Raw genomic sequence first — 26,500 nt, 5'->3', positions numbered from 1 at the left:
ATTCACCCCCTTAGTCACCAATATTTTTAAATGTTACTTATAAATAAAACATTTTTTTCAGTAAAGCAATTCATTTGACTATAGCAGTTTTAAGTACGAGTCTGCCAGTAATTGAAAAATATTCTATATTCATAAATGATTTTATATTTGATTCAACATTTCAAATTAAATATTTTTTATTTTTGTTACCAATAGATTCTTAGACTCCTGTGAAGTGTGGGGAAAAATTTTTTTCACTGTATATCAAAATTTGATAAGAAAAATATTCATTATTCAATTAAAAATCTGATTCAAATGAAAAAAAAAAACCCTCCCAGAAGCCTAATTTTAAGGTTGTTCAATTCTCCAGTGTGTAATTCAATGCTACTTATAATACAATAAATACATATATACAATATTCTAAAATACTGTAAGATGTCTTGAAATTGCTACAAATATATTATGTATGAACTACGCATCTTCCACTGTTTGCGCATGGACAGCCACTTCCACAGGCGTCCATTGAGAGCTGCTACGCTTACAAAAATTGGACAATGAAACTGCACAATGAAATAAAATATAGAAGTATATAAAATAGCAACTATCACCACAAATCTACACAAGAAATTAAAAGTCAAGTATGAACTAAAGTTGAAAATATCAATATTCATGTTGAAGAACTTTATAAACAACGTGTATCAACATAAATAATAAAAACTAAGTAATAACTTTACTGTGTATAATAGTAGAAAAAGTATCACAATGGCTTCATACCATCATAAATAATATGTAACTGTTTGAATAATTCTCCAGAAACAAATATGGCTACCAACATTTAAGCTTAGAGAATAAGTCTTTAAAAAGTTATCAAATTACCATTAAATGTATAAGTTATTATCATTATTTGCACACAAAATACATTTCTACTTATCTGCTTGGCAGTTAAGTGCATGTAATGTAGCTGATTAGGGCAAAGCTACTAATCCCCTTAACACTGACTAAATAGTAGCACAAAACTTAAGCTTTCTCGTAACAGCTTAAACCGACCACTTATAAGAATATTTACAAGAAATCCCTTTGCTTGCCATGTTTACATACCCACCAAAAGCAATATGCAATACTTGGGGTTGCATCAATACAGTAGAACCCTGTTATAATGTTTTTCAAGGGAGCACAAGAAAAAAACATTATAAGCAGGAAAACGTTATAAGCAGGAAATCTCAATTTAGCACTTAACAATGTTTGAGCTTTGTACCAATGGACTCACCAAGCTATGTAAACAACTTTAATGTTAAAGCCACAGATAGTATACTTGATACATGAATTTTCTGAAACAAGCCAACAATTTTTCAACTTCGTCTTGTTCCCTGGTTAAATTTTGTTTTTCTTTAAAGATACACTGCCACATTCTTTGTAAAATTATCTCACGATTCATGATGACAACATTAAGAGTGAGAAAGTCTTCTCCTTTGCCACCTGAAAATGTTTAATTTTGGGATTCCTACATATGAATGAAAAAAATATTATTTGTAAGCAATAGAAAACACTTTTAGTTATGCCCTCGCTTAATTGTTGGCAACTTAAATATCGTAGGACTATGTACGTGCATCTGAATACCCACTGGAATGGCAAGGAAGAGAAGAGTTGACTAAGGGTGCCAACTGACACGTAACTATGAACATTGTGTACCTTCAGTATATTGCATAAAATTGTATTTTAACAAACTTCATGTATTGTATGGCAGTGATTGTAAACATAAACATACATAAAGGAAACTTTTTATCGCAAGTGTTGAAATAATTTGGTTTTTAAACATTTTTTCCCCATTTATTGAATGTTAGAAAGCAAACATAATAAGCAGGAAATTACACTATTTATAAACGTTATATGCAGGAAATAAATACATTGTCCTTATGGGGGAAATATTGGGACTTTAAAAATATGACATTATAAGCAGGAAAACATTATATGCAGGAACATTATAACAGGGTTCTACTGTACATGGAAAACATATATCACATTGACATGCAATCTATTCATGGATGCCGGTTACTTGGATTATGTTAGAATTAGTTGCGACAAACCGACATAAGTATGAACCATAATTCAAAATCTTCCCCTTCACCAACATCTGGATCCACCACCACTGACTTAACTATATACTAACGCTAGCTGCAGTATATGGCATTGCCTGGGTTACACACAGGGTGATACATTGTCCGTGAGTTAAAGCAAAATGAATAGCGACATGGAAATAACAGAAATGACACACAATAAATGTTTGTAGTCTATGACATATGATTTCTGTTTCCCATGGCAATTGATTGACCAGTTTAGAAGTTGATGCGCTGCAGCACCATCTAGCGGCGAGTTACAAAAAAAAAATGGATAGCATAAAAACCTTCTCCATGAAAACACACTTTGATGAGCCAACTTTCATGGCAATCGGTCAAATGGTGTCGGAGTTTATCAACATCATAAACGCCAACATCAAATTTTAAAGATATATACATATAGAGATTAGTGAAGGGAATAATCACTTTTTTTTAAATCCAATTAACTCCTTGGACCTGAATAGTAAGACATAAACTATGTAACATATGAGAAAAAACAAGGGACAAACAATTTTAAGAAACAACATTTTTTATCTTTATTAAAAAAAAAGCATATTTTTGTCACAATTTTTCCCTGTAGAGTTAAATAATCAATCTGATACACTTTAAAAGGTGGAAAACTAAATTTCTTTTACAATTTCTGCAGGGCTTAATAAACATACGCCTATACAACTACAAAGGCATAATTAAATTTCAAGAATTTTTTCTTCATCAAAAATATTTTTTCAAATCTTTTATCTCAATTAAAAAGTCATCTGTATACTAAATAAGGGTTCCTACATACTTACATCAGCCAATTTCCCTAAGTTTTCACTGTTTCCCTGTCCCACATAACTTCTTTTCATTGGTTTATCTGGCAAGATAATAGATATATTATAATACACATTATAAACTGCCAGTAAAAAAATTGGCACAATACCACCACGTGTGTAAGAAGTGAAACTTCACACTTCAATAATCCACCTGACGATAAAACATAATAATAATTCACTTGAATAATAAAGTACACAACATAGGTTTAAAATAATATAGACAAACAAGGTGATGAAAAAAACCTGCAGAAAGTCTTACAGTTGTGTGTCTGACTCTCTACTTTATTTTGTTATTCCCCTTTCTCAACATTCATACTCTCTGCCATCCTAATCATGCTCGTTGCACTTTTCGTTACTCTGTAAAGAAGTTTCACTTCCAAAACTTTGATACATACCGTATATACTCGTGTATAGCGCGCCCTTTTTTTCCCTCAAGTAAAGGAAAAAAATAAGGATGCGCGCTATACACGGAAAAAAAAAAAAGGCAGGGAGGAGTGGAAGTCGTTAACTGCCGGTTGACGGGTGACGTTTCTGGCCAGCCCCCACACATACGCACAAGCAACAAGGCCTCTCTTTCACACACACACACACACACACACACACACACACACACGCACGCACACGCACACGCACGCACACACGCACGTGCGCGCGCAAGCTCGCAGGTCTCTTGTTTATTTTTAGACCTCCCTCTCTACAGCTAGTAAAATAAAAGAGAGAGAGAGAGAATGTTGACACCAGTCCCCCTCCCACTTCCTTCGCTTCGTCGCAGCTGCTACCGGTGAGTCATCTCGTCCTCCGTGTCACATTCCTGCCTGCCTCCCTTCCTCCCGCCCACGTACCAGTTGTGACGATACAGCGCTTCATTATCTTCCGTCTACACAGCAGAGTTTAAGTATTTTCCTGACGCATCACCACACATCAATTTAAATTATCATTTGTTTCATACGTAATTACTTAACAGGTACCACAAAATGTTAGTACAATTTATTTACGGGAAAAAAAAATTTTTTTCTTTGGAATTTGTTGCAAAAATCGTGGTGCGCGCTATAAACGAGGGCGCGCTATACACGAGTAAATACGGTAATTGAAATTAACTTGTATTTTTTTTTTACCAATATGTATTTGCTTTGACTTGGGTTGTAAATGAAACACGGAGTTTGGTCTAGTGTCTCGCACTGCGCAGGTTCTCCAAGCAAATATTCTGGTCGGTGGAGGCGGTGCGACAGGAGTCTGCACTCAGGGAGGAGGCGCTGGCGATGCTGGCGACGCCCAGTCGCACCGAGCTGTTCCTGTACATGGAGGCCTTCCTGCAGTGCGCCCCTCAGTCACTGCTGCAGATCTACGGCATGCTGCATGCCTACACCTTCGGCATTCAGATCAGTACGTCCACTGCAGACCAGCGTTCACCACAACAACCGGGATGGGTTTCTAGAACCTCTGATTGCTCAGGACCATGTTTTCTGCACACTAGCCGGTGAATTTGTGACGAGTTTCAACTGTGGTTCAGTTGGTTTTTTTTTACTTGCGTCTTGACAGTCAGGTCATCGGAAAAGGTTAACACTCAATTTAATTAAACCAGGGGTATCGGCCTGTAATCAAGGAACCATTCCGGCCTATTTCAGTGGTTGTTAACTGCTCGAGAGTTCTCCACGACTTTTCCAACCTACTTCATTCAATTGCAGAAGAATTAATATGTAATAGGCAATGAGTATTATAATTATTAAGGAACAAATTAATAAAGGAACATGAGCAATGCATTAAGAACATAGTTATAAAAAAATGATTTATGCAAAAATGGTTGGGATATCAACTGTTTCTGGTTTTAAAGTAGGAAAAAACTGGCATATCAAATGTATTTTCCCCTAACAGGCTGGGCTCAAGTACAACTGGTGATCACATCGCTCGTCATCATGGCCACCAACATCGCCTCCTTCCAAAGGTTCGAGAGCCAGAAGCCCGCGGGGCGCACCGAGCCGTGGAAAAAGACGACTCCTCTGGTGGAAGCCATCGAGCAGCCCCTGATACAGCCGGCAGTCCCTGCCACTCGTCACTCCGACAGTCACGCCAGCAGCTCCCGACCTTCTGTCCCAGATGTACCCGCACCGCCAAGACCCATGTCTGCCCCGGTGCCCATATCTCGGTCAAGTTACCGGACCATGCCCCTGCCATCTCGCAAGAAATTAGTGAAGGTTGGAATCTCATTTACAAATAAAATATACATACTTGTTTGAATTTAAGAAGAACACTTCAGGAAGCCCTGCTTGAAACCTCCTTTCAGATCATTCCATCACTTCTAAAAGCAAACTGCCAAAAGCCAATAGTTTGTACTTGAAAGCTCTGTTTGTAAAGATTTGCTTTCCATTTTTTGCAATTCTCCCACAACATATTAGAACCAGTGCTGATGCTGGCCTAAAGAATTGTACCCAAGTGCTTATCACATGACACTGTGGAAATGTACTGATTTTTTATGACTATTATTTTAATTTGCATTAATCTAAAATAAACTCATTTAAATGACTCACCAATCGAAACTAAACCTTTTAACAAGCTGTTGTGACATGGACACACTTTTATTAGTCCACCGCCAAGGATTGTAAGTATATATACTGGGCAATGATGGTTTCAATACTTGCGGTAGTATGCACCAGTATCTGGGTTCATACCTAATTGAACATTTTCGATAGATCATCTTGAAATCCACTATCAGGATACTTTCAGTAAAGTCTTAATAGCATTATCATGAGCCTTGTGACCTGTATGCATGCATTGAGCAATGGCACTGTTACATTGCGGGAAATATTGAAATTTTGCATTCATACTTAACAGTTTTTGAATATACATATAGAAAAAAAAAACAGACTAATTTTAGCAGACCTTTTTAAACATATAATTTTTTAAGACATTATGCCTAGGAACAAAGGAACTTTTTTCTTGATTATGTTGCCAAATAAATTTGGTACATACTAGAGTGTGAATACATTCATCTTTCCCAGTTCATGGGCAGTGATTTTTTCCCAACGGTGGTTTCTTAACGTATAAGTCTCTAAGGCTTGGTTTCACATGCCGAACTGGTTAATTCGTTATTCTCATTACCAATATTTCAGGGCTTTCCATGAAATTTTATTTTTAACCTCTAGCACATTTTATTTTTCATCATATATTTTCTCAACACACTTTTATAAATATTATCTAATAGTGGAAATAAGTCAGGCCATTGATTATAATTATCAACATTTGCATGAAATTGTTCAACTCGAAAATAAATTTTAGTAAATATCTGGTGAGAAAATATGTATTCCTACAAATTGTAATGAATTTACAGGAAAAGCCCTCAAATAATAGAAATGACAAGAAAATTACATAACAAATTCGTCATATGAGACTGTCTCTTATGTATTTGTTTGTGTGTGGTGTGTGTGTGTGTGTGAGAAGGTGATGGATGAAGACGAGCCCCTGGGGAAGCTGATATCCACAGTGTCGTGGTTCTTCCACCTGCTGTGCCGGATGCTGTCTATAGCATCCTTCGCACACTTTCACCCTCTGCCGTGCCTGGGTGTGGTGATTGCGCACTATGCCACCATGCTGGGCTACTTGCTGCGCAAGACGCGCTGCCCGGACATCACTACCGTCACCCGGCAGATGTGCCTCGCATACGTGTACGTGTTCGCCCTCATCGAGCATTGGACCAAGTTCACCAAGACCCCCGTTTTTTACTCCTTCTACTTCATACTCGTCGGAGCTGAGAACCTGGCCATGGGCATCACGTGGTACATGTTTGATGAGTGGGAGGGATTCTGGTACAACTACGTGTTCATCTTCATATTCGTCAGCTTGGCTCTCAGCATACTGTCCGCATTTGTGTACTTCAACATATTCAAGCCAAAGTCTAAGCTTTACGACCCAAACACACTCAGTCGCCAAATAAGTACTATGAAATAATGGGTAACATTTATTTGGAGTGTAAAATCTCATGAATGGAAATTTCGCTAGATTATCCATGAGACAAATAAGGTGTGTTTATGTTCATAATTGTTTGCATGAGATCTTGCAGATACTGCAATTTAATGTGTTAATATAACTACAGCATTTGAAAACCATGGGATTATAAAAAATAAAATCTTAGGGCTACATGACCATTGTTATGGAAGTGAGAAAATGACAATCAAAAAGTGCTCTTTCATCAAGAACTCTGAGTAATTAAAAAAAGAAAGAATGAAAAAAAAGAATGCTGTGTGTGTGTATAGCACAAATTTAAAACTTTAATAATTTTTAACACGGATTGGATGGTTATTAGTTATCATGTATGATTTTTCAATAATAATTTACACTATATTTGGTAAGATTTTAAAAAATTAAATTCTTTCTGTATGAACATACTTTCTGAAAAATCATCATGTATTTGAACAAGCAATACTGCTTTATTTAGAACTCACAAAAAAATCTAGTCCTTTTGGAAAAAAGAAAAAGAGAAAAAAAAAACCTCCTAACTGTAAGAAACTGAAGACTTTAATTATATATTATTAACCAGCATAGCATTATTAAATGAACAGACTTAAAAGTAGTATTTTCAATATGAATAAGTGCATTTAATTTAATAAAAGTTAAACTAGGTACAGAGTTTTTTACCTTGTAAAATTCTAATATACATAAAGAAATTTATAAAAAAATTATTTATGACTTTTTTTTCCTGGCAAACTTGTTGGCTGCGAGTAAAACATAAAATAAATGTAAGTGAAATGTTAAACCAATATGACACTACATACCCTGAATGGGAACCAAACTTTACCCTGGTTTCATTAAGGAAAATTGTCCCATTCCAAGTGTTTATTTTAAATTTATACTAAACATTGAATCAAAAATGCCTCAGTGGCCAGCTCATGTAACTTTCTAACAAGGTAAAGTAGAAATGAAGACATACCTTCTAATAACACAGCGAAATCCATCAGGCACAATTATATTCCAAAAGTGTAGAAAGTACATAGTGAATCTGTCTTTACTCTACGGTAAGTGCTACACAAACTGTCATTTCACACACAGTTGGCCTGCTGGAACCCAATAAACCTTTCCACAATAATTTATATATACTCCACAAAAGACTATACACCCGCCCCTCAAAAAACACTTCGAATTGTCGGTTCTGAAGTAACGATGCCAACAAATTATGGCCTGATTTGAAGAAGCACGGTTATAGATTCGAAGTAGTGCTTTTTTCTTTTACGTGAATTTTTTTCCCTTGCGTGCACAATGGCAACAACACTTGTGTAGCATTAAATACAATGCAACAAATTAATAATGTGACACATCAACAAACAATATTTTTATCTTTCATTTATAGCTATTCACTTCCTTAATTGCGTATTTATCTCAGATGACGCCCCGACTGTTCAGCCAACGTTTATATTACGCCAACCCATATGTCAGCAGCAACTCTAGAGAGAAAAGCCAGAAGCTTACAGGGCTACTTCACCTCAAGTCTACTAGGGTGCGCGTGGCATATCATCGCAGACACACGTTCAGTAAACAACAGAGTCAGGAATTACGTAAAAAAAATTATATGAATTTCTAAAATCTTATTAGACTTGCAATGCATCTCAATAAATAACATAATTATTTTGTAACTCAGAAATGTTGTTAAGGGCCTCTTAGGAATGTTATTCGCAAGACATATTGAATAAACAATGTGGTCCCTAAATGTTTTGAATTTAATCTTTGGTTGTTTGATCTCAAAATGTTACTCAACAATTTTAAAGTACTTCAAAGATATTTAGATATATATTAGTACTATAAATTGATTTTAATGAGTAGCATTCTGATTAAAATTTTTGTCAGCAATCACAGTACCTGATTGGAAAACAAATTATTTTGATTAAAATACACACTTATGGGAAAAAATGTATTTGATTAGCACTGTTTTGATCAGAGCTCAGTTTTCCTGGAACAAATTAGAGACTTACTTGAGGAGCGGATGTACAATACATAAAAATTAAACTTTTATATATGTTGCATATACGTAAAAGTTTTTTGGGATTTTTTTTATCACTAGCAGAACTATTTGAAAAACTCTTAAAACACAAACATTTTAATTTCAATCAAATTGGCATGTGTGACATCCTTGACACATTATGTATTAAACAAACGGTTTTTGCTAATTACCAAACAAAATACAAAATGTTAAAAATAGTCAATAATAAGAAAACCACAAGAATTGAAGTTGGTCCCACATTTTGCTAACATGCGTTAACTTAACATAATGCACATGTAACAATTTTGAGAGGTATTATACGAAGACTAGTCTACAGATATTCCTAGTACACCTAGAATGGAAATAAAATTATCTGCTGGAGATATTTTTACAGACCATGTTTGTGACAGTCACATGCCTGCAACCAACAAAATTATTTTATTTTAAGGGAACCATCTAGCCAGGGGAGTATTTGTGGTAGTGAGATTGAATGATACATGTGATGCTCTCTGATACATCTAGTGCAGTATTGCCTCCAACACAAGGCTCTGAACTAGCATGCTGACTTCTCATTAAGCATAGGGCAACTATGAAACTTAGAATGGTAACCCTAATGTAGATAAACGGTGAAATACACATACAAAATGGTACTTTCAAGTGTCTACTGGGAGTGCATACATAAAAATTATTATAAAGACATTCATTTTGGCTATTTTCACTGTCTAAAAAAAAAAGTTTGAAAATGAAATCCAGATACTAAACTACTATTCCAGCCTCAACATATTCTTAAATGCTTTCTTTAAACACACACCACTTGGATAGCTAATACAGCCTTTAAATAGTGTGGGTTCTTCTGAAGCTTTGCGCAAAAACGTGTGCTCACATAGGATAGGGCCTTTAATAAGTGTTGAACAACGTACTTTAAATTCTTGGTTAACTAAATATTTTGTAATTATTTATAAAAAAAAAGTATGGAGGAATAAATACTTACAGCAATGGTGGCACACAAGACAGAGTTCATTTCATTCTGCATCATTTCAAACAGGTCATTCCGTTTCTCCTCTATGTCTTGAAGTGCTCCGACTGCCAGGTCGATTGTCTGAGTCACGCCACCAGTGAAATCCACCAACGCATCACAAAGGTGACCTCCCAGAAGGGCTTCATACGATCCCAGCAACCTGCACAATACCAGGCCATCATCTTGTACAAGCAGGCTGTAGCACACACAGATAATACTGTCTCACCTTCCATCACAAATACTGCAGAAACATCACAACATCTAAAACTTTCAGTAATAAATTTTCAAGATTTATCAATGAACATTTCCTTCAGAGATAATTAAAATTTACATTCAGTAATTTCTTACAGGTTTTTAATTTTATAATGCAGCATATCATACTAACGCAAGAAATTCAAAGTGCCTCGTTCATCGTTTTCTGTGTAAATTATTTTTTTTTTGAGTTAGTTAATAATATTTATGAATAAACTAATTACAGTTTATAACATTTCATAAACATCAAGGTCATTAGGGACCGATGAGGGATGAAAGATCAAGATGGAGCAGTGTACGAGTGCATTGGTGGGCCAAAGGGGAGCATTCCGAGAAAACCCACTGACATACCGAAACATCTGCTGTGTTATCTACTTGTGAAAAATCCTGGTTTTCTTTCCATTTACTCGAACCCAGGACACTTGGGTGGGAGGCAAGTGACCATGTATGTGGCAGTTTGAACTGATATCATCATACATAAGTGTCTATAGCCAATTTCAGGATTTTCGGAGGACCTTTGAATAAAGTTTTCTTACAACTATTTTTTTTATAACCACACATAAATAAATATATAGGGTGAGTCTGAATTTGACTGACAAACTCAGCTGCAGGTACTTAATAATAAAATAAGTTAAAAACATATAAACATCTTATGGTCTTAAGTGCTTCCCAAGGCTTGTGCACGTTTTTGAAGTTGGAGATGAACAATAATTTTATTGTCAACAAGCTAATGCCCAGCATGGAATGCTATGCCTCTTACAATTTCTTTGTAATTTGTTTGAAGTAGGTACACAGATGCAAAGCATTTCATTCTCTCTCTGTGTGTTTCTATAAATTTCACTATATATATATATGAACCTGTTACGAGTAAGGAAAATGGGTTCGTAAGGATAGCTCAATTACATTTATAGAATTTTATTAGCTAGCAATATTTACATTACCAATTAAATCACCACACTTAATGTGTGTTTAAAATCACTAAGTATCTGTGAAATCCACAGTCCACACTCCTCACAGGAGCTAGGTCTGCCCCTTACCACGCACCTGTCCACACACACAGTCTCGTGTCACTAGGTTACACATGCAGGATCCTGTAGCTCCGGGTCGTGCTGCTCACAACATAAGTATGAATATGACTTATGCAAGGGATTGAAATCGAATCAGCCACCCTTGTCTTGCAACATAACCATGCTGCCTCAATGACCCACAGCACAATGTTTTAATATTTTACAATAATTTTGATGTCCACTAGCTTTATGTCTTGTCTTCAGCAACATCATCAGAAACAGACACAAAATGAACAAAATGCAGTGAAGTTGGTTAAGGAAGGAACCAACCATCATAGCATTTGCCTGGAGTTATCTCAATAACCTATGGAAAACATAAATCAGGATTAATGGACTGGGATTCGAACCCGGGGAGTTGGTATATGACAGAGTAGTCTTCTATACTGTGTCTCATCCTTAGATTGCGGTGTACATTTAAATGGGGGCTTACAATCTCTTTACAATGCATAATTTCTACAATTAGCACTGTCCTTGTTTTAGTTTAAACACAACTTTGTAATGTTATTAAAAAAATTTTATATGTATCTGAAACAGTGTATTTTGTATAGTGAAATTTGGCATTAGAATTCTGGAGAAATATTTCACAGTTGTTGTCCATCATCTGATAAAATTCATTTTTCATTTTCAAGGAGTCGTATTTGAAACATGCCATCTTGGTTTCAATGATTTTTTGCCAGCAATTTTTTAATATCATTTAATACTTAAAACTTTTTGCTCTTTTGAGCATAGCACATAATTTTATGGAGTGCCTTGTTACTTATAGTGACTGACCCCTACCGCCTTGGTGAGATGTCATGAGATTTGGCTCGACCACGTTTGCCCCCCCCCCCCCAAATCAAACCAACCACAAGTAAGATTTTTCAAAACGCGTTATTTTTAGTGTAAATACGTTAATCTGTGCTTAATTGCATTTAACTTAATAAAAAAAACATAATTTGCTTAGTTATTTTTATTTAAGACTAGTTAAGACCAGTTATTAAGACAGAACGTAGTCTAGAATCACAGTGAGAAAATCACACAATAAAATACTTAAATAGGAACTACTAAAATTCATAAAAGAATATTCCTTCTAATTCAGTCCACACTGACTTATGTGTGGCCTCAAAAATGACTTTGTGTCGTTCGCATAACCACGATAAATATTATTGTGTAGGATTTAACCATATTTTAGTGGAGAAACAAATTTTACTTAATTTAATGCAGTTTTCTCACTATTTTACACTGTTTCTTGCAGAAAAAAAAACTTATGTGATATTTACAGAGACACCCTTTCTCCACCACGTGAGACTGGGTGAGATTCGGTTCAAACCACTCCCCCCCTAAACACCTCACATAATGGATTCCCCCTAAAATACTAATTAGTTATTGCAAATTAATTATCTTTCTTTGTCAGAATGACTGAAACTATAATAATAATGTCAAAATACATTAATTAACGGTCTTAAAAAACAATAGTAAATATTTCTTTTTTAACATATTATGATTAAAGATTGTAAAAAAACTGAGGATTTAAAATGTTAATAAGATGGGTAGTATCAATCTGGCAACATCAGTCGCCATTTACTCTGTACTGCAATCTGTGTGTGAGACGGGCAGCGGAGGAATACCCACTTGGCGTAAGCCTTTTCGACGAGCGAGGTCCAGAACTCGTGCTCGTGGCAGGACTGCGTGAACAGCAACTGGCCGTCCACAGTGGGAAGCAGGTCATCCACAGCCACATCCACCCACGAGCCAAACCTCCAGAACCGAAAGTGGAAGATGCCCAGGTGGTCCGCCGGCTTCTCGGGGTCCCACTCTTGCGTCCGGTAGTCTGGAATCACCTGTCACCACGTTCACCATCACAGCCACCATTTTTCCATGATTGATCTCTTTGTCTCAAGCCAGACACAACTGTCCCCTACATGCACCAAGGTTGGAGGCTTTCCTTCCTTCATAGTGGGTTGCACACAAATGGGTCACACTGCTACTAGTTATTACTGGTTTACAGTCACTTCTGGACTTGCAAAAAGAAATCTGTGGGCTCTTTGTCAAAATGAAGCAAATGTAAACGAGCTTAAATCTACTTATATTCAGCATGCTTCTCAAAAAATTGAATTCCTCCAACAATTATCACGTGTTCACCTAATATCTGTTCATATATTATTGACGTCGACTGGGGCTACGCCCTCCCTAAGCCCGATGTGCCTCACGCCGTCGCCACCCCTCTCCTCCCATCACCACCCTCTCAAACCTCCCACCCCGTGTGCAGGTGTGTGTGTGTGTGTGTGTGTGCATGTGAGGCGCTAACAAGAGGCGAGATTAGAGTCTGTGCCACGACCCCTTTTATTTTATCATTCAATTTTAATGTTTACGTAATTGCTACCTGTCTTTTCTTTAAATAATATTCCCTAAGGAGTATGTTTGCAGTGCTAGTGGTAAGGACGGTGCAGCGCCCCACGCGGCAGGCAATGGAACTACCCGCAACCAGTTTGAACCATAATCCCAATTAAAATAATTAATACTCAACATAAATAATTAAGGAAACCTTGTTATAATTTTATTATAGAATTTTAGTGTATTTGTTTTAGTTAAATAAGTGGTAATAAATAACAGGAGAGGCTAACGGTAAATCCAGCGCTTTCCGGCCACCATGCTGCTCTGGCCTCTTCAGTCGCTTCCGTTCGTCACCCGGGGTAGGATGCTTGGTGAGCACCGCACAACTGCATATTTTTCTTAATCAACTGATCTTTTAACATCCGCCGGACTTTTTATAATTCTTAAAACCTTTTTGTATCTGCGAGGCCTACTCAGGGTGGCCGACTCGTTTAATAAATATTTAAGTTCAATTCGAACATTTAATCACGAACCGCATCCTAAACTCACGAGGCCAGGCCACGAGGTGACCTGGTCAGCCTGTAAACTGATTCTCCCGCCGTTGGCGTTATTAAGTTTCATTGAGTGTATGTAGGTGTAGCGCAATTGGAGACGTGTTGTAACGTTCCTGAAAAAAAAAGGAGTACGTCGAACTTGTGATTTTTAGTCAAGTGACCACGTGTCCCTGCTCCTGAACCTCGAGGCGTGTGGAACGCCTTAAGAGCCCACTGGAGCGATATCGCGTGCTAAGGGAACCGGGCCTAGCCCTATACGGGTCACGTCACGCCCTGAAGGGAGTCTCCGCCGGGTCCACGTGCCCACATCACGTGGTGGCGCCCACTCCGACTTTTAATTTGTTCGTTCCCTTACATCCCTAGTACGACATTATATGAAATGTCCAATATTTCAAGCAAAAATTTATTATATATTATGAGCAACCATCCCATAAAGTATATTATACTTATCGAAACTGATTTATTATGATGTAGTAACTTTATTGCACATTAGGAAATCAATTTTTTTTTAACAATTTTAAACATATACATATCAGTACACATTATGCATTAATTATAGAACGTCAGCGATAAGAAGAGTACAAAGATAAATACACTGCATATTCATGAACTGTAATGTAAAATGAACTATTATTTCTATCAATTAGAAAAAATCCTGTAAAGAAATTTATTCATCAGTAAAATTATTAAGATGCAGTTTTGGAGGCAAATCATAGTCAAACTATAAAACTTGGAGGCAAAAATTAATTTACTTTATTTTTTTTTTTCCCGCTAAATTAAAGCTATAGATTAAGGATATCTAAAAATTGTTGAAATAAGTAATTTATTTCTAAAAATATTACAATAATAAAAGAAGTACTAGAAGGTACTACAATTGGCATAAAAATTTCAATATTTCTTTAAAGACTTCCTTATTTCATTTTCAAAAGTTATGGCAACCCTAATGCCATGTCATACTGTTAACTACATTGTCATTCTCATTAAGAATACAGTAATATAAAAAAAAAATCAAGCACATTTTGATGTTTTAAACTTTTACACAAGCAGAAAGGAAATAGTTCTCCAATCAAAATATTCCTTCTCACAAAAACTTACGGCAACTTCATAAATAAAAGAAATTAATAATAATAACCAATAAGATAAGCTAAGCATACTGTACCTTGTGACATATTTCTTTCATTCCTGCAAGCATCGAGAAAGCAGATATCATCCACGCACTGCTCAGATGTCCCTTGGCTATGGTTCTGGAGACCATGTGCTTCCCAAACAAGCATGGTGCTTCAACCAGCTCCTGTGGACACAAAGTATGGGCACTTATCAAGTTAAGACGAGCGACTCATACTATTTAAATGCTGTACACTACTGTCTGCTGCACCTGGCTATAAAGTAAGAGGGTAAAAGTTCCATATCACGTATCCAAGTTCATCCCTTGATCCTGATGGCATGATTCTGTATATATTGATCCTGTGGTACATGATGCTTGCTGGTTTAATTTAGTAAGTTGAAAGATATTGGACATAACAAAAACTTGTGATACAACAATGAATTATGATCGTAAGTCCAATACGAAAGAAAAATGTTTACATACAGCACAAAGATATATGACAAGTAGTAATAAGCACCTTTATAGATATATGCTGTATGTACATAGTTTTAATATTGTGCTAATGTGATACGTAACCTGATAGAAAACAAGATTCCAATAGAATAATCTAAATGTGAGTGGTTTGATTGGAGCCAGAATATAGACTTTTGACTTATTATTCAGACACTTCATAAAAAAAAAAAACAAATGCTAGGAACACACAAATGATAATGCTGTTAACTGCTCTTACGTTTGGCCTTTTCCACACAATATTCGTGGGAAGATCTTTTATGTTGCCGATGCTCGAGTTGGTGGGGGGAAATAACGGGTCGTTGAACAAGCAGCCCAGCTTCTTGTGATGCTTGAGCAATTTCTCATAACTCTGGTCCTTGAAATATCTGATTCCTCTCCTACCCATTTCAAAGAATGGCGTCTGCAAAAGGAAAAATATATATTCCAAATGTATAGCTGAAAACAGAAAAAATTAAAGAATTAAACATATGGGTGCTCCTACATATATAACTGCACTGTTTGTTTCAGCATTAGGGCACGATCAAGTTTCTGAAAAATAAACAATTGAGTTAAAGTAAAGGACTATCTTTATAGAGCTCTATCTGCTGTAATTTTATTTGGTTTCAGTTTACTAAGCATCACCCAATAGAACAGATAATAATTATATCAGCTTTGTCAATAATAAATAAGTACATTTACACTTAACTATCAAGAAAAAAACAACATAAAGGTAACTTATAATGCCTATTAACTACACAACACAGCAAACCTTAATTGGCCTGAACCAAAATCTATCAGGTTATATAGTATTATAGTACAAACACTAATACAAAACTAAAACAATGTTTGATGATGTCATATTTTAGTTTATCTTTATTTGTAAGTCTATCTTAGATAGTAAGCAAGTTACAAATAATTTGTTTCTCTTCATTTCCTTCTGAAGGTTAATGATTCAGAGACATAAGAAGCTGTAAAGATTTCCCCTTTTATTCTATAGAAATGCAACCTGATTATCTCGCGCAGGTAAACTGGATGTAAAATATCACCATTTTGGCCGCTGCAAGTATGGGGCTCACTGACCTTACGTGTTTTGGCCAGCTGCAGATGTGCCTACCTGCTGGGCATCAGGTTGTCCATAATTGCTTTTGGTACCGATGGAGGAGTGTGTCCATATACTTGCAGCGACCATTTTTGTACTTGTCTGTTTATGTCGAGGCCACCGCTTAAGCCCTCGGCTGTTGGTGGGCATGTGACCAATTAAATAAATACAAAATAAAATAAATAAATAAAACATAATGCAAGCACATATAAAACTAATGCTCCTCGAAAAAAAAAAATTTTCCTTACAGGAAATAAATTGTAATGAATATTTTAGATGCAAAGGAATTAATATTTTTTTTATAAGAGTCTAATCATGAAGATTAATGGAATATAGCTTATAAAAGAAGCGGTACACACTTATAATACCTTTCAAATAATTATCTTTAAAGTATATAAGGTTAAGAAATAATGTTTTTGATGAGTTTTATTTGAGTCTTGACCTTTTTCTTGGGGCTACAACCAAGCATTGGGTAAATATGTAGAGTAACGGTATTTGCGAAAAAAAATGCTAAAAATCTGAAAATACTTTTAACATATGCTCTTTCACTTCCTCTTTTCAAAACAACCGGCGGAGATAAGAAATTCCAAACACTTTAGGAGATATCGAATTTTTTAATTTTGCAATACAAGACCTGTGCAACCATTCGACCTTAGCAATTTTTGTTATTTTGCCGTGTGTTTGAGAATGCGTAATTAATAAAATGGTAGATAAGGTCAGGTCAGTTACATTATTAATACTTTCAACCTAAGCCGACATTAAAAATAATATGAATTTCAATGGTTGTTTATTTTAAAGTATTTATAATGTAACTGACCCGACCAAACAAACCGGGACAAAGGATGAACAGTAGGAACTCACGTAATTTTTTTTTAACTTATTACTTAAGCAACAAATCAAAATAACAAAAATAAAACATTAAAATTTGAAACGTTAAAAACTCATCTAAGTTAGAGGCGGGTACCAGTACAATTCCTTTGCCATTAGTAGAAAATCACGTAGTCGTTCACCTACGTTGCGAAAAAAAAAAAATCATACTCGTAAACAAGAAACAATGGTGGCCGCATGGCAGGTATTGTGATGAAAATTAAAAAATTCGATATCTCCTAAAGTATTTGGAATTTATTATCTCCGCCGGGTTTAATGAAAAGAGGAAATTAAAGAGCATAAAATAAAAGTATTTTCGGAATTTTTAAATCTTTTTTAACAAATATCGCCGAACTATGAAAATTAAAAAATTCGATATCTCCTAAAGTATTTGGAATTTCTTATCTCCGCCGGTTTTTTGAAAAGAGGAAATGAAAGAGCATATAATAAAAGTATTTTCGGATTTTTAGCATTTTTTTTCGCATATACCACTACTCTACATATTTACCGTAACAGGGGAAAATGCTATTTTGGGTGTTCAGAGCAGCCAGGTATAAGAGAGTAAGGAATGGGCCGAGAAAAAAGGCTATAAAATGTTGGGTTTTATAGAGGGGAAGAGAAATAGTTGTTGGAAAATTTAAACGATCTGACGAACATAAAGAGGGAGGAGCTATTTCTTGATGAGGTCTGAGAGGACATTGTACAAAGCGTAAGAGGTGTGTAGTTTAGGAAATTAACAGGAGTTTAATGCAAATAAAAACCAACTTGCCCAACTGCAAGATATTTCAATAGAAATTCTATTCAGCAGATAAATCACATAGATATATATTAAGAAACAATAAATAAAATTAAAAAAACCTTAACTTTAACCTTAACATACATATACACTAGCGAGTAAAGGGCGGGGCATTGGAATTATTAAGAAAACATTAAAATATTAGGCCTACTAACTATGCACTTACAAACTGCTTCCTTAATAACGAATTTTCATATACGGAAACGAGTGTTTACGATATTGAAGGCTTATGTCACAACTACAGAGTTTATTTCAAAACACGAAATGCTAAACAAAGTTTCTATTTAACTAGACCATTTGATTTCATGTTTATTTATAGAATTAAAATTTTAAAGTGTTTCTTTCAACACATTAAATGTAAGGGTGCAACTAAGTGTGCACTTTTCATGGCCATTAAAAATACAATACGCAAACACACAGCATTTTTTAGTGAGAGGCAAGACATAAGAGATAGCGACACTAAGTAACTATTAAGAAGTTGTCTAGAAATTTATCTAAGTGATATAGTGTGTTACGATAGCTAACTATATGCTGTTACATGTTGGAAGAGGTTCGGATGAGATCATCCATTCCATGAAAGTTGATCTTAACGTCCTCCTGCGGCAGTAAAACCCAGTCCACGTCCCACCAGTACTATTTCCCCAATGGCGGAAAACACCCTCCAAACAGACAACAAGTCAGAGAGGAGGGATAGGGGGAGTTCCAGCTGCGCCTACGTGGAGGACGGACGTGTCCCGGACCTGCTCTACGAGAACTTCCAGATCTACGCATCAGCTGTGGCTAGCACCTAGTGCTGCCCAGCGCTCACCGCCCAAGCTGTGGATAGCATTTATTAGTGCTACCCAGCGATTTTTGAAAGGTGCCTGTGTGCCACATGCGCACAGGCGGTAAAGGTTAAGCAGAGGTATTTCTGTGTAAGTGTGACAAGCCTGGCGACACCCGGAGATTAGTTCTCCTACAGCCTAGCCCGAACCCGGCTAACTTAGCCCCGGGGGAAGGTCAGTGGGTGCACCAAGGTGTGAGGTGACCATGACGAACGACATCTCTGACAGCGAGGACCACGCAGGAACAGGCATGGACGAAACTGGCTGGACACTAGCCTCCTCAAAAAGGGCTAAGCGCTCGCACATGGAGGTGTCCTGTGCGAGCAGTGACGATGAGGCGGGATCCGCCCCCCCCCCCCCCACCGCAAATACTGCAGACTCCCGCGGCCCCGACCAAGGCTCCACAAATGAAACCCCTGTTCGTGTTCCTAAATCAGGGACACCAATACCCCTCAGTGTACTCTGCACTGAAGGGCGCGCTCGACGAAAAATTCACGTGCCAACACCGCGGCCATGATGAGATGCAGGTCAACACTGCTAACATCGCGGAGTACCACCGAGCGATTAAGGCCCTTCAGGCCATTGGTGCTCAGCACTCGGTACTCCTACAGAGTGGAGAAATTCCAAAAAAAATTGGTGCTCCGCAGCGTGCACCGTTTTACTCCACATGACTTCCTTCAGCAGGAGTTTGCCGCGGCCGACCTACCCGTCCAGAACTGCTGGTTCTTAGAGAACCGCCACAAGCGCGAAAAGTGCGACGCGCTCGTAATCGAGGTGCCGCAGTCCTGCGACAGCGCGAAAATCTATGCGCTGCGCGAATTCGCAGGAATGTTAATCCGAGTTGACGACTACAAGCGCCCCTCCGGCCCCAACCAGTGCAGTAACTGCCAGCGGTTTGGTCACGTAGGGAAGGGCTGCAATGCCAGCCCAGTTTGTAGGTGGTGCAGCAGCCCCCACTGCGCTCCCGACTGCCCACAAGGGGGAGTGGCAGACCACAAGCGGTGCACTCACTGCAAGCTGCAGCACTGCGCTAACTACAAGGGCTGCGAGGAGTACAAGAGGGCGAGTCGCAGGCACCTTTCCCCATAGGTCCGCAAGGCGCGCGAGCAGCAATCTCGCCGCGACATGCGGGCCAACAGGCAAGCGGCAGCGCAGGCCCCGCAGCAGCAGCGACCAGCGCCTCCTAAACACTTCGGCCCACCGAGACCGAACCCATGGGGGCCACCAAGGCACCCCCCGCACCCGACACTAGGTCAGCACCTGCCCACGACAAGTAACAACAGGTTCGCACCCCTTCAGAAGCAGCAGCACTGGGAGCCTGGCTAAAATGAGCTGGACTACCCAGTGCTGGCAAACAACCTGTGGCAGCGCGGGAAGAGACAGCCCCAGACCAGGATGTTCAAAAAGAATGCCACTGGCCACAAGAATGGCAAGGGCAAATACCCCCAGCCCACGGAGGACAGGCCCCACCAGCCTGCCCAGGACAAACTGCTGGCAGCCAAGACTGCCCCAGCAGCCCCGACAAGGCACACGCCCGTGCCCGCACAGCCACAGGCAGCTCCTGCGCCTGTGGAGACCATGGCGGTTGAAGAGGCCCCAGTGCAGCCAACTGCCCCGCCCGAGCCCCGCAATTAGGTCTCGCGGACTTCATGAAAGTCCTGGAGCAATCCAACACTTTCACCACCGACTCAAGCCTTGCAGCGACCATAATACCCATGTGTCAGCTCATGGTGATCTGGTGCGACCAATCTGTCCCTCTGGCAGACAAAATACAAGCCACAATGGGCTTCGTCCAAACCCTTGCTGCCAAGCTCAATGGCAATAACTAATCTGGACCCGAGCTGTCACACAACTCTGGCCAATAGTCTTAAGTTACATTCCCTCCTATTCTGGAATGCACGCGGCATTAAAAATAAAATACCGGAACTAATAAACCATCTGGATAAATATAAAATTAAAATAGCTGCGATAAATGAAACGCATCTAAAGCCGACAGATAGGCTGACTATACTCAATTATGTAATATACAGGCGCGACCGCGATGCACGAGGCGGCGGAGTGGCTCTTGCTGTACACACAAGTGTACAACACTCTGTTTGCCAGCTCCCCGACTTCCAACACCTCGAGGCAGTAGAAATCAATCTAAACACAAATAGACAACCGATTAAACTAGTCTCTATGTATGCTCCACCAGGTAGGTCCCTCAGCGAGGCTGATCTGGACGCTCTGTATGGGGCGGCCCCGAGCCTCCTCGCTGTAGGTGACATCAACGCAAAACACATAGAGTGGAACTGCAGGAGCACTACAGTGAATGGCAGACTACTCTACACCCACCAACTTAATAGAAATTACCATGTACATGCTCCCTCCGAGCCCACACATGACACCGGCAGACTGAATAGCATGCCTGATATTTTAGATATCGCCCTGAACAAACGTATCAACACGGGATTCGAACTCGAGGTTGTACACGACATGTCATCGGATCAATTTCCAGTTTATTTGATATTCGATGGCGCCAACGTAAATTCCAACCCACCACAAAAAATCAGGGATTACAGAAATGCGGACTGGCAAGGATTTATAAACTACCTTACAATAAATCTCCCAGATGCGACCGAAATAAACATTGAAAATGGCGATAATTTAAATTCCGCGATCCTAGAGTTAACAAACAAAATCCAGGATGGTATAAGCCAGTGCATCCCGGAAAAGGAGGTTAGGTTAGCACACGACGAGCTGCCAGAATACATCCGCAGCTTGATTTCACAAAAAAAATCGACTGCGGCGTGAATACACACGGCGTTGCACACAGCAGACGAAACGCCGAATAAATGAATTACAAACAGTCATTTCCGATGAAATTTCACTCTGGCGAAGCAGCCAGTGGGAAACTAAAATCGCAAGACTCGACACCCAGGACGGAAGCGCCTGGACAATGACAAAGCGAATTTTAAACAAATCGGATAAAATCCCGCCCCTCCAAACAAACAATAACATAGTCTTCCAGCCACGTGACAAAGCACAAGCTTTCGCTGACACACTGGAAACAGCATTCCAGCCCAACATGCAGCCTTGCGACAGGCTATTCACATCGCAAATTTACCGCGAAATCCGTGTTAAATTGCGACAACCCACAATCTCTGCGCCTCTGCTCACACAGGCGCAAGAAATAAAGCGCGCTATCAAGAAAATGAAGCCGCGAAAAGCTCCCGGGAATGACGGCATTCAGGCTGTTCTCAAACAACTCCCGAACGAAACACTAGAATATCTAGCCGAATGCATAAATGCAATGTTTAGGTTAAATATTTTCCTCTCGCAGTGGAAAGAGGCTAGAGTTATAGTCTTCCACAAGCCAGGCAAAAACAAAACACTGCCACAGAATTACAGACCTATCAGTCTGCTAAGCACTGTGTCTAAAGTCGTGGAGAGTATTATACTACACAGACTGAATGTACACATTCACGAGAATAACATACTGCCGAATGAACAGTTCGGCTTTCGCAGTACACATTCGACAGTGCATCAGCTAGTGCGCCTGACTGAGGAAATCACAAGCGCATTTAACGTACAAGACTACGTAGTTGCTACGTTCATAGATGTAGAAAAAGCCTTCAAAAGAGTATTCCATGCGGGGCTAATCTACAAACTTTACCAAACAGGATTCCCGGACTGCTATATCAAGCTAGTCGCGTCATACTTAGCAGGCAGAACCTTTAGAGTATTTACTGAAGCAGCTCTATCTGACCTAAAACAAATAAGAGCAGGTGTTCCACACGGAAGCATCTAAGGCCCTGTGTTATTTAATGTATATGTCAGTGACATGCCATGCCCCGTACACCGACTAGTAAAGCTGGGCTGCTATGCAGATGACACAGTGCTGTATAGCAGGTCCAACAACCTCCAGCTAGCTACAAACAGACTACAAGTCGCGCTCACTGAGTTTGAACGATGGTGCACGACTTGGCGCATCAAAGTAAACACAACCAAGTCAGAGACTATTGTGTTTACCCGCAAAAATCTCCCGCCAGCACAACATAGGCCGCAAATACGTTTGTTTGACGAACTAACACCACATAAGGACGTAGTGAAATATCTAGGCGTATACATGGATAGGAAGCTACTCTGGCGCCACCACATTTACACTAAGCGAGCACAAGCGCAGGCTAGGATTAGTGCACTATATCCAGTCATGAGCAGACGATGCGGCAACAAGGTCAAAACCGGCCTACTGCTGTACAAAGCTCTAATTCGCCCAATAATCACATATGCAGCCCCAGTCGGGGTAACAGCTGCCCCTACACACTTACTCAAACTACAGCGAATACAGAACAGGTGTATTCGAATCTCTACCGATGCCCCGAGGTTTTGTCCAGTAGAAGCATTACATAGGGAAACCGAGTCGGAAACTCTGCAAGACTTTTACATTCGCACAACACAAACTTTCTATGATAAATGCGAAAACAATTTAAACCCACATGTTTCCTCACTTGGTAATTATGATACAGACGTTGCACAAAAATACAAACGCCCGAAATCCATCCTGGCGCACACCGACCCCCATAGTGGCCTGTGATTGTCTGGTAGCTCCGGCCAATCACAGCGCACCTGCGCGCAGCCGAGGCCAGACCCCAACACCGCGGTTGCGGACTGGCGAGAAAATTCAGCGCAGATCGACACTCGTATTCTAGCAGCTCCAGATTTAGAATTAAACATACTATTTTTTAAGTATAATTTTAAGAATTAATTAATGGGATTCTGACCATGTACTTGACCACGTCCTGCGGTGCAAATAAGCAACATTGGACCAGCCAATGATTGACATGCCCAGGCTGGCAGCATAATGTGTCGGATCCCACCACTCCCAGTACACTACCTGAGCTGTAACCCAGCAGCGAGGCCCGACAGACACAGACGCACGACACGGTAAGACAATAATGCCTTCAGCTTTGTGCCGAGTACATTGGAGTGCGTATCCGCGTAGAATTGGCTACAAAATTTACCCATTATTTTTTAGAAATGCATATCTTTATCTATATAAGTGAGTAGACTCACCAATGGTTTATAGGTGTTTGACCATGTGTCTGACCACGTCCTGCGGTGCAAATAAGCAACATTGGACTAGCCAATGATTGACATGCCCAGGCTGGCAGCACAACGTGTCGGCATGCATGGCTGCGGCAACTGGGGCAACTTGAGTGCTGCGGACATATAATTATGTCATTTTGCCGCCACCCGTCCCTATGGAATAGTTACGGGTAATGCCTAGCGGGCTAAGGGCGTAGCTTTAGATTCGTTGTCCGGTGGGCGCCAGGCTAGCTTGGAAGAACTAGACCGTGAGGAGGTTCGTGGGTTCGCTGCCCCAGCGTGCCCCGCTAGGTATGTCGGCTTACGGTGGTGATTGGCTTACTGAGTGGATACAGGATGCACCCTAGGCAGTGTAGGAGACTGCATACCTATACATGTGACACTGAAATTACACACGAGTTGGACTGAATTATTTTAATAATGCGCCGTTATGCACGCTTGACACACAGCACTGGTACACGTTTATGACATATCACTACATAGCACTACATGATTCCGTTACTCAACTGCCCTAATCTCCGCGGGTCGGTATGGTTACCGGAGGCGGCCAGTACCGTGAGTTAACCCGTGATGTGGTTGCGCGGGGTGTTTGTTAAAGCGGTCGGGATAGGCCCGGCTCTGCCGAAAATGGTCCGGGGACACGTGAGCAGTGGTAAAGCGAGGTTGTCATATATTTACTTACTGAACATAAAGACTTATCGGTGCACTTAAAATGTAAGCTACTCACGGGACACACGTCCGCCCCGGCCGCAAGTGTTCAGAGACTGCCGAAGATGGCCGCCACGCGGGGGTGGGTGGACTCGTCCCCCCCCCCCCCCGTGCCGCGCGCCAACACCTTTACTTTATCTTAAAGTTATAATTTTATATAATACATCCTTCCAGGTACTTAATTAAATATTAGTACCTGGAAACTGTTTGCTGAGGGCTTAATATTTCTATCACTTATAAACTGTTTGAAAATATAGTCGCATGGAAGACTGTTTACAAGCATTAACACTGATGAGATCCTGGGTTTCATTTAATGGCACTGACAAATATCCTGGTAATTAGCATCTTATGTTTTAATTGTTACGTAGGTCAGGTAGCGAATCCCTCACTTGAATCGTTCCGGATGTGGCTGGGGCGCGCTCCGAACGGGAGGGTCACTGATCGGGTGAGAACCGGCTGAAGGTAGCGTCGGTACGACGTCAATTTAACATGCGCATATTTTTAATAATTAAGTGAGCAGTCTCACAGTCGTTTAATAGGTGTCTGACCATGTGCCTGACCACGTCCTGCGGTGCAAATAAGCAACATTGGAATAGCCAATGATTGAAATGCCCAGGCTGGCAGCACAATGTGTCGGGCATACATGGCCGCGGCGACTGGGGCAACCTGGGAGCTGAGGTCATATAATATATTTAAATTTTTTCACTTCACTTGGCTGGCTGGCAGCCAGGCGGGAAACGACTAAAGTCGCCCCCGAAACAACCAGTACTGCCCAAACAATGCGCACAGCAATGTGCAAGCCCCCAACCCCCCGCATGGTAGACTCTTTTCTACTCTGTCCAACTCTTCATCCTGAACCATCCTTCTGTTTCCCGTAATCAACCTGCTTGCCAATAATGCATGAATTTTTGCATCCCGCATGTAAGTGCCCAGGGTTTTCCCTGTGTCTATGCAGGTTTTACCTGGGCCCAACTTATCTAGTTTTTAGTCTAGAATAGTCAGTGAGGGGAGTCAGTCATGGCGCCAATTGCTGCCATGGCTGGCCAATCCCCTCCTAGCTTACTATGCATGCACCCTCTCTCGCATGGCTAACCCCTGCATGATTAGAGCATATAGGCTTCGGCCTGAGACGCACTTAGAGTCTCTCCCTAACCCAGACCCCTCCCAAATTCACTTAGTTTTAATTTAGGTTAGGAAAAAAAAAACAAGTCAGAGAAGCCATAGTTTTAATAAGCAAATAACTAAGTGCACTGTGTGTGTTTATCCATAATTCTTCTTTTAAATTCTTAAGTTAATCCATGCTGTTAATTGTATTTTCTAAAGTAGTTATAGTAAAGCGAGAGGTTACAGTAAGCGACAGTCAATCTCCAATTCGACTCAGTTTTTAAAACTATTTATTAACATTAAAAATTTAACTACTTAATTTTTAGGCCTTCAGCAACATAAT

The 26,500-nt window shown here is 39.6% G+C and overlaps 3 protein-coding genes across 7 annotated transcripts in view; 2 read left to right on the top strand and 1 right to left on the bottom strand.

Annotated features, from left to right (window-relative positions):
- LOC134544770 (calpain-5-like) overlaps positions 1-18,788 on the bottom strand; it is a 40,552-nt gene extending 21,764 nt beyond the window's left edge. The window contains exons 1-5 of one of the 5 annotated variants that reach the window (XM_063388514.1): positions 18,600-18,788; positions 15,910-16,092; positions 15,234-15,365; positions 12,819-13,027; positions 9,862-10,048 (exon numbers count right to left, since the gene is read on the bottom strand). In XM_063388514.1, the coding sequence (XP_063244584.1) occupies positions 9,862-10,048; positions 12,819-13,027; positions 15,234-15,365; positions 15,910-16,077 (696 nt within the window). In that variant the 5' untranslated portion in view covers positions 16,078-16,092; positions 18,600-18,788. Of the gene's footprint in view, positions 1-9,861; positions 10,049-12,818; positions 13,028-15,233; positions 15,366-15,909; positions 16,128-17,631; positions 17,982-18,599 lie in introns of those variants that run through there. The other 4 variants (XM_063388516.1, XM_063388512.1, XM_063388515.1 and 1 more) reach the window with 4 other exon arrangements.
- Positions 4,692-7,454, top strand: LOC134544820 (uncharacterized). The gene is made up of 2 exons (XM_063388518.1): positions 4,692-5,097; positions 6,341-7,454. The coding sequence occupies exons 1-2, from the start codon at positions 4,759-4,761 to the stop codon at positions 6,845-6,847; spliced, it is 846 nt and encodes a 281-aa protein (XP_063244588.1). The 5' UTR covers positions 4,692-4,758; the 3' UTR covers positions 6,848-7,454.
- A 674-nt stretch (positions 18,789-19,462) lies between the features above and the next one.
- LOC134534878 (uncharacterized) lies at positions 19,463-20,892 on the top strand. Its single transcript, XM_063373583.1, has 4 exons — positions 19,463-19,574; positions 19,714-19,856; positions 19,939-20,319; positions 20,626-20,892. Exons 1-4 carry the CDS (start codon positions 19,463-19,465, stop codon positions 20,890-20,892), a joined length of 903 nt encoding a protein of 300 aa, XP_063229653.1.
- The last annotated feature ends 5,608 nt before the right edge of the window (positions 20,893-26,500 follow it).

The sequence above is a fragment of the Bacillus rossius genome, chromosome 1, assembly GCF_032445375.1.
Source record: "Bacillus rossius redtenbacheri isolate Brsri chromosome 1, Brsri_v3, whole genome shotgun sequence".
Taxonomy (NCBI): Eukaryota; Metazoa; Arthropoda; class Insecta; order Phasmatodea; family Bacillidae; genus Bacillus; species Bacillus rossius.
This window is presented reverse-complemented; position numbering and strand designations above follow the sequence as displayed.

What these genes read in the sequence shown, in the direction of transcription:
- LOC134534878 (XM_063373583.1), top strand. Translation starts at nt 19,463, where the DNA reads ATGACGAACGACATCTCTGACAGCGAGGACCACGCAGGAACAGGCATG. An exon ending in CTCGCACATGGAGGTGTCCT is followed by an intron (nt 19,575 to 19,713) that starts GTGCGAGCAGTG and finishes AATACCCCTCAG; the next exon opens with TGTACTCTGCACTGAAGGGC. An exon ending in GCTGCGAGGAGTACAAGAGG is followed by an intron (nt 20,320 to 20,625) that starts GCGAGTCGCAGG and finishes AACCTGTGGCAG; the next exon opens with CGCGGGAAGAGACAGCCCCA.
- LOC134544820 (XM_063388518.1), top strand. Translation starts at nt 4,759, where the DNA reads ATGTATTTTCCCCTAACAGGCTGGGCTCAAGTACAACTGGTGATCACA. An exon ending in CTCGCAAGAAATTAGTGAAG is followed by an intron (nt 5,098 to 6,340) that starts GTTGGAATCTCA and finishes GTGTGTGAGAAG; the next exon opens with GTGATGGATGAAGACGAGCC.